Source organism: Electrona antarctica, assembly GCF_951216825.1.
Source record: "Electrona antarctica genome assembly, chromosome: 8".
NCBI lineage: Eukaryota > Metazoa > Chordata > Actinopteri > Myctophiformes > Myctophidae > Electrona > Electrona antarctica.
In genome coordinates this window covers 24156010-24167734 of record NC_136789.1, presented here as the reverse complement: position 1 = coordinate 24167734, position 11725 = coordinate 24156010, and the positions used below count along the sequence as shown (strand labels likewise).

Below are 11725 nucleotides of genomic sequence, written 5' to 3'. Positions count from 1 at the left end.
ACACACACACACACACACACACACACACACGTAGTGAGTGAACCACTTTATACAAAGATAAACATACCTCTCCATGTCATTCACCACTGTCAGTCTCTCTAGTGTTCAATTGAATTACCTGAGAACACCAAATGGGTTTGTTAGATTCTTTTTATTTCTGACATTCAGTTTTTGCAAATTAACCGAAGGCAACGCCAAGCATAAATTCAGTTGAACTGAAAAATGTACATGGCATTCAGAGACTCAAGGTTTCACATTGCACCTTGAACATGTGTATGCATTCAGAAAAAAGAAAAGAAAAAAGTGAACAGAACAGTAAAATATCTGCATGGTGTCTCTCGGTGAGAGCAATCCTGAACATGATTAGAACTCTTAGAAATCTCAACAGACAGAAATTGGTTCTGCAAATTGTTCAAAGTACCAAGCTCCATCTAAATGATATGTACAGTATAGTGTTACATAAGATTTTTACAAGTAATTTGACAATGCAATTGAATGGGATTTCAGCTGTAGGACTGACTCTGACATGCATGCAGTAGTGTGTGTGTGTGTGTGTGTGTGTGTGTGTGTGTGTGTGTGTGTGTGTGTGTGTGTCTATATAATGGCAGCATAGCAGCCTTCATAACTGGGCGGTATATTCATGCATAGATTGCATACAGTATATTTTACTGATATATTGTACATTATACTTATATTTGATAGAATATAGATTACTCATACCAATTGCAGAGGTCTAGTGTCAGACTCAAAGTCTATTTATTTAATTTAATATCATCTTACTCGGTGTTGGGCAGTAACTATAGTCACTAGTAATATATTATATTACTGTAATATTCCTTTTCTAAGGAGTAATAAGTAACTCTCCTAAGCAATATTGCCCAACACTGATCTTACTCTCATCTCTCTACAAGTGTACCTATCCTGTATTTCACTCTTACTACAGTTCCTGCTACAGTACAGGTACGCCACAAGATTTTAAGACAAAATGTATTCCGTACTCATTGAAAATTATTCAATTTGAACCACACGTACAGTATTAGGACAGAGAGCAAAACATCGAGTTCTGCTGATGTTATTGTACATTGGGGTCAATACATATATGAATTAAAGCTAATTTGATATTACATCCGTGCTTTTATAGAAGGGTCAAAAGCAAAACTACCTACAACTGTAACTTACATTTGCAGTTCCTAAAACGTTTAGCTACAGGAGTAGGACACTATTTATATATGGCATCCTATAGCTGAAATCCCAGAGATACATTGGAATATAATCTAATGAGGTTATTGATCAAGCAAAGCCTTCAGTCATTGGATTCATTTATTGCGAGTCCAAATATTGAAGTAGCTTCATGTGACTTCATAATACGCTCAGTTTAACATGTGGACCATGTTTTAATGTGTGCAAAGGCAGAATCAATGGTGGTACATTTGTTATTCACCATTCAACCACCAATGTGAAAGGTCATTGTTATACAGGGGAAACAGACACAGTGACATAACAGTGCCATCCCACTAGCTGCATGTCACTGACTTGTAACACCTTTTAACTGTTTGTCATGCATGCCACTCCCTCCAATAAGAATAACCATTTCCTATGCGGTTTTTATGGCCCAGGTCTATGAAGAATGGAACTATTATTTTGGTAATAAAAATAGAGGCCTTTAAAAATGCTTATTCACCTTTCAAAAGAACAATGTGCAAAATACACCAAACTCTACATTTCATAACCAAAAAAAAAAAGAGAAATACTAAGTGAATCAAAGAGCATTGGTCACGTTGACGATCATACATTTGTCATGTATTCATTGTCAGTCCATCAGCCAAATGCCTAACAAAAGCAATAATTAAGATGTTAATAGCAAGAGTAACTTTAGTAATCATAGTTAGAGTAGTAGTAATAACACTGCTAAGGGTTGGTTAGTGCATCTTCTTCGTCAGCGCCAATGCTGATCCCACTCCTACCAATAGAGGACATTGGAGTGTTCACACCAGCTCGAGGCCGCGTCATTCAGAAGAAACAGTAACACTGGCTGGTCTAACAGATTAGGGCTCGGTCTCCATTCCAAAGCATTCCAGAGCTAATAGTCACAGAGTACCAAAGACGATCTAGATGCTAGGTTGGCTTTTGGAGAAAAAAAATCAAGCCCAGATCACATCGTATATAATCAACACACCCTCCCAGTTCATATGCAGGTGTTGTATATATGGCCTTATTATATACACTCCACACATGAATAGAATGGGCCATTTCCAATATGCAAACTTAATAGAGGGGATATTTGGTTGCTCGCAGCCACATACAGGGATTTCGAGCATTGCTAGTATAAACAACATTAGTGCAATTGCAACACAAAATCATGACAAAAATAAAACAATGGCAGAGATACATACGCAGATAGGAAGGTTAAGAAACATAAGGGACAAACATGTCTGTTAACAGCAGAAATGCAGCGTGCAAGCCCTAAGCGTGCGAAAAATCTATACGTGGCCAAGTCTCTATGTCTCTTTGCCCATCAGACGCTCACAGACAAAGGCCACACTCTCCCTGTCCTGCCCCTACTAACCTTTCCGTTGGGACAAGATACAACTTTCAGTGCGTGTTGAAAGAAAAATGCAATATACTTGAGCATTCCTACGAAATGACTCAACTTGCTGGTGGTTCCATCATGTGGACTGAAATGACTGGGGAGAAGCAGTAGCTTGATTAATGCGGTTTAGAATGAAGCAGCTGGGTTGTGAAGTGACCGGTTCCAAACCTCTGACCCTGAATTATTACTTGGCCAGCCAATGGCTAGCCTGGAAACGGCTAATACATTTTGCAAAAAGGCTGCTTCCTCTCCCGATAGTTTCTGCATCCCAGTTCTTGTTAGGACCCTGATGCATTATCCTGCCATGGGCACATTCAAAGCCACCCCATGTCCATTCATCCCCTCAAGACGCAACTCAACCACACTCTTGTGGAATGCATCTTTTGTCAACGATTAAGAGGTCAATTGTACAAAATGCATGTCTCTCCTGGCCATGAAAGAGCACTATACAGCTCGTATGGGAAAATGTTCAGACGAGTGTGTGTGTGGTTGGGCTGTATTTCTCGGCCAGCCAGGCTAGTGAGATGTTCATCGAATTAAGTCAAGAAAGTGATAATATGAGCAGGTTTGGCCATCATGGTGCCTGTATACAAAGGGATCCTTCCAATGTCGTAGGCCGAAATCTGGACCACAGCCCTTACTGCATGTCATGCCAAATCACTATACTGTCCACGGAAGGAAAAATGGCATATTATGTTTTGGTTTTTTTTAAAGAGAGAGAATAGCAATGCTAAAGTTTGGCGACCATGGGACATCACCGGGAACAGCGTATTATTTTTTGCTGGGACCAGCCAGTATGATTTTTACAAACAGAACAGGAAGGAAATCATCATATCAAGTAATATGAGCTAGGATTGGACAACACTGGTCCCATGTGAGCCCGTGGAAATGGTTCACATTGCAATACTTGATTGAGGCATCCTCGATGCAGCAAAGTGCTTCATGTTGCCCTTGCAGAACGGTAACCAGTCAACTGTTATTGTCAACAATAACTAACAGATATAGTCTCGGTCCATACTCGGTATCGACCAATGAGAACTAACAAATACCCCTGGCCATTGATGAGAACCAATGGAGACATTCAGAGCATTGACCTTTTGTAATCCCAACAGGTTTCCGTTGGTATTTAAAATACAACAGAAAAGTAAATATTTAAAATTCAACTGAGAAGTCTTGAAACTCAATTGCCATACAGTCTTTCTGATGGCCTGATCTGTCTGTGCCTCGTTCCGTACCTGTGAGAGAGAACCTGCCTGTGGCACATGTATATAGCCAAAAATCAATGCTCAAAGTGTGACATGAACAACGGTGTGAGCGAGACTGCACAAAGAGAAAGGCAGGACATACAGCCATCAAATGAAATGTCGAGGGAGGGAAATGAGGATTAGTTTGGATACAATACTCCGATTCATTTTGATTAGTTGAAGATGGTTTTGTTGTTTTTTCTCTTTTTCTGTGGTGGTCGGGGTGGGTACTGATTCCTGTAAACCGTTATTTAATTGAAATTTCTTTCAAATTAAAGGCAATACAGTGTTGAGATGCCCACTTGACAAGCCCACTTGACAACACTTCGTATTTCGTTTAAGTGCCTTCACTGCAAAGCAATTACATTTGAGCATGTAAGTTTCGTAAATATTGAGTGACGAAGTCTGCATATTTTATTTTACTGGCACAGCTAGCGTCTCAGACTTTCAACTTCAAAGAATTGGGGCCATATGTATGAACGTTTGCACAGCCTGCGTTTCTCAAGTTTTTCATCGGATGTTAGTTGAGGAGGTAGCAAATTATATGATAAACAATATTAATTGGCATCGTACTTGGCATATCACAGAAAAATAAATATGGAGTGAGGTCAACTGGCTCGTCCTGTAAACATATTTACACTATAGCATTGGTTCTGAGAAACGAATTGTTGAAAATAGAAATAAGTAGAAAAAAAACAAATTGGTGGGACTTCAGTGTCGCATTTTTATGGGTCCCTTAATTTTTTGTTTCCTACATTTTGTTTCTAATTATTTAGAAACAAAATGTCATTTTCAACAAACGTTCCCAAAAAAAGGTTTTCTTTTTCTTGAATTAAAAACAAATTCAATATTTGTTTTCAGTAATTTCATGAAAAAAATATCAAAGAAAATCAAAGAAATTCCATAAATTATAAAACACGTGATTAGCCACATTGTGAGCTTGTAGATCTGCTATTTTCACTAGTTTGGGTCCCAGGGAGACATCAAATTTCTCTTTTGGGTCACGGGCAAAAAACCCTTGGGAACCACTGCTCTACAGGACCAATGTGGCATCTTCATCTTTCGTCCAGGGAGACATCGATGCCCGGAGGGTGTTTTTTTTATGCTACTACACTGCGTGTAAGAAGGAAAACAAAAAAACATCACATTCATAAATGTTCCTGCATAATTTTATCCTTGCGACTGTCACCAAAACATTCTCCCTGAGAACTTGCGTACAGCACCTGCAGAGCATGGAGACACGTACACACCTTCTCACGTCAGGTTTCCTTTACATAAGTACTTTGCGTACGCTTTGATGCATGCACGCCCTTCATACATATGGCCCCTGAACTCATTGAAGACTATTCGAGATGTAAGAATGGAAGCTCATGGCAGCAGGCTCAACAGGTAAGAGAAGGACAAGGCGGCATAGGAGCCAGAAAATTGGCCACTGGAGTACTAAGAGTTTTTAATGTGTGTGTGTGTGTGTGTGTGTGTGTGTGTGTGTGTGTGTGTACAGTATGTGTGCGCGTCATGACATGGGGCTCAGAGATCTGTGTGTGAGGAAATGACTGTCCTTCAGCCATTGTCAGGGTCAGACGGCAGCCTGTGAGTCTTGGCTGTCCAATAGGAACGTTGTGGCTAGTTGAGGGACGGGGTCGGGATCTGTTTGGCCGGGCCTGAGGCGGACTGAGAAGGAACGGTGCGACGCCGACGGCACGACGCCAGGGGGGAGAGCGGCACAGGAAGGCCAGGGTAAGTGGCGAGGGTGTCAGTTGTGGTGGTGGGGGAATTGGAGGAGGCAGTGGGGGTGAGGGGGACGGGAAGAGGGTGCTGCTCATCTGCCATTCGACTCTCCGGAGGGTCAGAGGGCAGAGGAGGTGATGGAGCAGGAAGCGATGAGGAGGTTGATGGTGAAGATGATGAGGGAGAGGAGGGCAAGCATTCCTGCCCGTCTGTCTTGACTGAGTCCTGGGGAGGCAAGAGCTTGCTGGAGAACGGAGGGGAGAGTGAGCAGGACGAGGTCTCTCCCAGTCCGTCCTCCCTTCTCCCCTCCCCATCTCCCCCTCCCTCTGTCCCGTGGTCCAGAGGAGGCCCTTTCTCCTCCTTTCCGCCGTTACCCACAGCGGCTTCTCCTTGCCCCGCCGCCAACGGGCTCTGGTTAACCACGGGGGAGTCTTGGGTGGCACCGGCGGCGGCGGCAGGTGATTGGCCCTTGAGCTGTGCGTGACAGAGGGGGCAGGTCTCTTGGACGTAGAGCCATTTCTTTAGACAGCCAGCGTGGAAGAAATGACTGCAGGGGGTGATGACTGCATTCTTCATGTCCTGGAGGAAACACACACACGCACATTATAATTGCTATTACATTCTTTGATTTAGTCAAAATCAACTCAATTATATTTGTATATCTCCTAATTGCTCAATGGGCTTTCCAGGCCTTCATTTAACAAAGTAAACAAACACACCCTGTCCTTTGACACTCAAAATTGTCTGAGAAGAGCTAAATGGAATCAAGAGATTTCCTCAATATCTAAGTTTTTAATATTGTTTTTGCATCAGCACAAAATGGTGGCAATGTACTCACTTCACATGACTTACCGAATATCTGAAACTTCCTATAAATTACTATTTTCTTATTATTGTTCTCAAAACAATGAGATAGTAAATAGTTAAACATGTCCATGTCCAACATTGAGAATTGAGATGTTACATGAATGTTTACAGGCCCGTCAAGTGCATTGGTTTTCCAGGGACCCCCAGGGGTCTTTGAGGGAGTTCCATGGGGGCCCTAGCAAAATCAGTGTATTATAATTGTATAATCATATATTCAAAAATGCCCAATGTACAAGCTCACAAGTGTGATGTTGTGATCTTGTAGATCTGTTATTTGGAACATTTTGAATATAAACGTATATATTTTTTAACAACACAAATCTTCTCTTATGGGGGTCCCTGGAATGAAATCTTTTCAAATGTGGGTCCACGGCCACGTCCTTGACATGACAGTGTTCGAGAGCCACTGCGTGTGCGCACACACACGCACACGCGCGCGCACACACATACAAACGTTTCCTCATACCTGGTAACATATGGCACAGATGTCGTTGTAGATGTGCAGCTGGCTCTCGCTGGCCGTGGGCAGACTCTTGATCTTGTAGACAGCGTCTCGACGCAGCAGGAAGCTCTGCCAGCCAAGCTGGGCACGGAGCCAGACGTTGTAGTAGGAGTGGACCAGGATGATGGTGCTGCCCATCACGCTCCACTCGCCGAACACCGTCTCCGACACGCCGTAGCACACCACGCACACTGCAACCTGGTGGGCATGGAGGCGAGGAGCAGTTAAGCTTTTTATTTTGTTTTCAATTTGAGTTTAGTTTTGATTCATTTTTAAAGCGAGTTTGCAAGTTTAGCATTAGTGTTTTGAAAAGGCTTAGTTTTAGTTATTTTAAGCCATTCGTTTGAGTTTATTTGCATTGGCGATTAAGAAATAGCAGATGTACAAGCATGCACCGCAGCACATTTTTGAAAGATCTTTAACGTGTGAGAACTAGAATCGGCCGAGATTTTGTCAGGGCTGAGATAAATTCAGACAAATAGCAACAAAAAAACTAAAATTATTGGTACATTTTCCTTTTCATTAGGAATTTCATTTAGTTAACTATAATACCCTTGCTGGGACTCGGAGTCTGACGAATGGACAGGATGAGATGAGATGTTTTAGTCGAATCAAAGCTTGAGAGCCAATTACAACGTTTTAAACGTCTGTTTAAAACCACTACATACAAACTAACAAAAAATTACTGCAGTAGTTAATAATCTAAATGCAAGTAAATCAATAAATAGTTGCACCAGCTTATTGCATTCTCACTGGGCTGCTTAGATGTGGCTGCATGGCATGCTTGAGGCTAGCTGTGTGGGGACCATTGTGAATAGGATCATGGGAAGCTGAGCATTGAGCTCAGCTGACTACTGCGTGCGTGCCTGTCATTCTCAATGTTGTGTCCTCGTTGAACCAGTGACCAGCCCGATGATAACAGACTATTAACCGTTTTCCCGACAAAAGAAAATGTCGGGAAGCGCCGCCGCCAAAATATGTAGGCTACGTTTATTCAGTTCGTGTTTGATCCGATCTAGTGGAAAGGCTACTCACATTAGCTTCGGATGGCTATCTGTTGTTAGCTTAGACACTGGACTGCACCATCTTGGTGCAGTCCAGTCTCTGGTTTCAGTCGTTTGAGTCTCCAAATCCCCTCCCAGACGGCATTTCTGGTCAAAACAACGCTTATTGCACGGAACCAGGTGGTCGCAGTAATGGCGCTGGCCAGTACTTTTCGTGCTCCAGGCAGAGAATAACAACCGGTCGAGAGTCAACACACACCATTAATTAAACTAGTTACTGTGCCCCCCCCCCACCCCCCTCACCAGGAACTCCAGCAGGCGGTAGGTGCCGTTGACACAGTAGATGACCTCGTCCATGTTCTCGACAGGAGCCTTGCGGATCTCCTCCACCATGAAGAGGATGTAGATGAGCAGGGTACCCAGGACCTGCAGGAAGCACAGATGGTTTATTAGAGGATGTAGATGAGCAGGGTACCCAGGACCTGCAGGAAGCACAGATGGTTTGTTACGGCAGTGTTTCTCAACCGGTGGAAATGACTCATCAATGCATCAAAAGTAATCAACAAACTATACAATAAAAAATCGTCAAACATTGGCCAAATTGTCAGATAATAAGAAAAGAAATCTACAAGCTCACATCGCCTCGCAAGGCCAGGCATTGTGAGCTTCTAGATCTGCGATTCTCTGCTATATTTATCTGTGGGAACTGAATGAAACTAAATGTAATGCCTCAACTCCTCTAGGGGGTCCCCAGTTCAAATGTTATTTTTGGGGGTCGAAGCCTGAAAAGGTTGAGAACCACTGCGTTATGGGATAAATTACAATTTACAATTTAGGAATTTAGCAGACGCTCTTAATCCAGAGTGATTTACATTAAGCAATAACAAAACAAATCACAAAAGCATGGCATACATCACATATATAAAAAGTAGTTATCATGACTCAAGCGTAAACTAAGAATGTAACAGTGGAGTATCTATGTGAACTATACATACTATACTATACTATATTATATATTATACATGTGTACTATAAAGTGCTATGACTACATAAAAATGCAATTCTAGTGCTGTCTACATAACAAGCTATAAGTCCGTTTAAAAATACTACCTAAGTCTACATAAAGTGCTATAAAGAGGCTGTGTGTGTAAAGAGGCCGTGTGTGTGTGTGTGTGCGTGCGTGCGTGCGTGCGTGCGTGCGTGCGTGCGTGCGTGCGTGCGTGCGTGCGTGCGTGCACCTGCAGTGATGTAAGGATGGAGGAGGAGATGATGATGAGGAGCCAGAAGTCCATGTGGAAGAACTGACAGATCATGTAGGCCATGTAGGCTGGGAAGACCAGCAGGAACAGACACAGAGACACTGCACGGAAGTGCTTCCACAGACTCCTGGAAGACCAGAGAGAAAGAGAATGTGAGAGACCGATTGAGAGACAGGAAGACAGAGGGGATAGGAATAAGCAAAGAGGGACAGGGAATATAGTAAGATACATTTGGGGGTAGAATCTGTGATTTGAGTGCCACATTCAATCCAATATTCTCTATATACAATCCTTCTCAACGCCTACCTGCCTGCCTGCCTGCTTACTTAGCACTTACTACGTAGTTAGTTACGCACTGCATTTACTACTTGGTTACTTACTGATACATTAGACGGGCCTCTTAGAAATCATGTACTTATTCCCCCGAAAAATAAAAACAAAAGCTTTTCTGATTTATGCAAGCTTGGAAACGTTCGCCAACTCTCTCTGGTGAGAGAAGCCGAGGACTTTAAGAGCCAGGTCAGCGGCGGGAAACGAGGAGGAATAATCTGGAACAACAAACATACCTGTCAAAAATTAATTATCGATTAAAAAACATATAATTAATTAATTAGAGGCTTTGTAATTAATTAATCGAAATGAATCGCAGGTTTAATCAACATTTGACCTGAGCTGAGAAGCATTTTTTTTCCAAATAAAACAGATTTTTTTAAATCTAAATTTCCCATCCACTGGACCAAGCAATGCGTTCTGATCGGCTGCTTCTCCCATTGGTTGATGTGATCGGTACGCATGAAAAAGAGATAATTCATCAAAATTAATCAGTTAAAAGTCCCAGCCCTAAAAATAATTTGTATGCGTTTTCTCTCCATCATCCATCCTACTTGTCTCGGGAGGCGCCCAGGGCCTGAACGATGGGGTTAGAGATAGTTACTTGTCTCGGGAGGCGCCCAGGGCCAGAACTATGGGGTTAGGGATAGTTACTTGTCTCGGGAGGCTCCCAGGGCCAGGACGATGGGGTTAGGGATAGTTACTTGTCTCGGGAGGCGCCCAGGGCCAGGACGATGGGGTTAGGGATAGTTACTTGTCTCGGGAGGCGCCCAGGGCCAGCACGATGGGGTTGGGGATAGTTACTTGTCTCGGGAGGCGCCCAGGGCCAGGACGATGGGGTTAGGGATAGTTACTGGTCTCGGGAGGCGCCCAGGGGCAGGACGATGGGGTTAGGGATAGTTACTTGTCTCGGGAGGCGCCCAGGGCCAGGACGATGGGGTTAGGGATAGTTACTTGTCTCAGGAAGCGCCCAGGGCCAGCACGATGGGGTTAGGGATAGTTACTTGTCTCAGGAAGCGCCCAGGGCCAGCACGATGGGGTTAGGGATAGTTACTTGTCTCAGGAAGCGCCCAGGGCCAGCACGATGGGGTTAGGGATAGTTACTTGTCTTGGGAGGCGCCCAGGGCCAGGACGATGGGGTTAGGGATAGTTACTTGTCTCGGGAGGCGCCCAGGGCCAGCACGATGGGGTTAGGGATAGTTACTTGTCTTGGGAGGCGCCCAGGGCCAGGACGATGGGGTTAGGGATAGTTACTTGTCTCGGGAGGTGCCCAGGGCCAGGACGATGGGGTTAGGGATAGTTACTTGTCTCAGGAAGCGCCCAGGGCCAGCACGATGGGGTAGTTACTTGTCTCGGGAGGCGCCCAGGGCCAGGACGATGGGGTTAGGGATAGTTACTGGTCTCGGGAGGCTCCCAGGGCCAGCACGATGGGGTTAGGGATAGTTACTTGTCTCAGGAAGCGCCCAGGGCCAGCACGATGGGGTAGTTACTTGTCTCGGGAGGCGCCCAGGGCCAGGACGATGGGGTTAGGGATAGTTACTGGTCTCGGGAGGCTCCCAGGGCCAGAACTATGGGGTTAGGGATAGTTACTTGTCTCGTGGAGGCGCCCAGGGCCAGGACGATGGGGTTAGGGATAGTTACTGGTCTCGGGAGGCTCCCAGGGCCAGGACGATGGGGTTAGGGATAGTTACTGGTCTCGGGAGGCGCCCAGGGCCAGCACGATGGGGTTAGGGATAGTTACTTGTCTCGGGAGGCGCCCAGGGCCAGGACGATGGGGTTAGAGATAGTTACTTGTCTTGGGAGGCGCCCAGGGCCAGGGCGATGGGGTTAGGGATAGTTACTTGTCTCGGGAGGCGCCCAGGGCCAGGACGATGGGGTTAGGGATAGTTACTTGTCTCGGGAGGCTCCCAGGGCCAGGACGATGGGGTTAGGGATAGTTACTGGTCTCGGGAGGCGCCCAGGGCCAGCACGATGGGGTTAGGGATAGTTACTTGTCTCGGGAGGCGCCCAGGGCCAGGGCGATGGGGTTAGGGATAGTTACTTGTCTCGGGAGGCGCCCAGGGCCAGGACGATGGGGTTAGGGATAGTTACTTGTCTCGGGAGGCTCCCAGGGCCAGGACGATGGGGTTAGGGATAGTTACTGGTCTCGGGAGGCGCCCAGGGCCAGGGCGATGGGGTTAGGGATAGTTACTGGTCTCGGG

At 45.0% G+C, this 11725-nt stretch overlaps 1 protein-coding gene across 1 annotated transcript in view; it reads right to left on the bottom strand.

Annotated features, from left to right (window-relative positions):
* Window positions 1–1307: 1307 nt before the first annotated feature.
* The window catches only part of LOC306928547 (RING finger protein 145-like), a 32012-nt gene continuing 21594 nt past the window's right edge, over window positions 1308–11725 (bottom strand). The window contains exons 9-12 of the mRNA XM_079508772.1: window positions 9174–9321; window positions 8239–8361; window positions 6896–7129; window positions 1308–6141 (exon numbers count right to left, since the gene is read on the bottom strand). Coding sequence (XP_079364898.1) covers window positions 5458–6141; window positions 6896–7129; window positions 8239–8361; window positions 9174–9321 — 1189 coding nt within the window. The 3' untranslated portion in view covers window positions 1308–5457. The remainder of the gene's footprint in view (window positions 6142–6895; window positions 7130–8238; window positions 8362–9173; window positions 9322–11725) is intronic.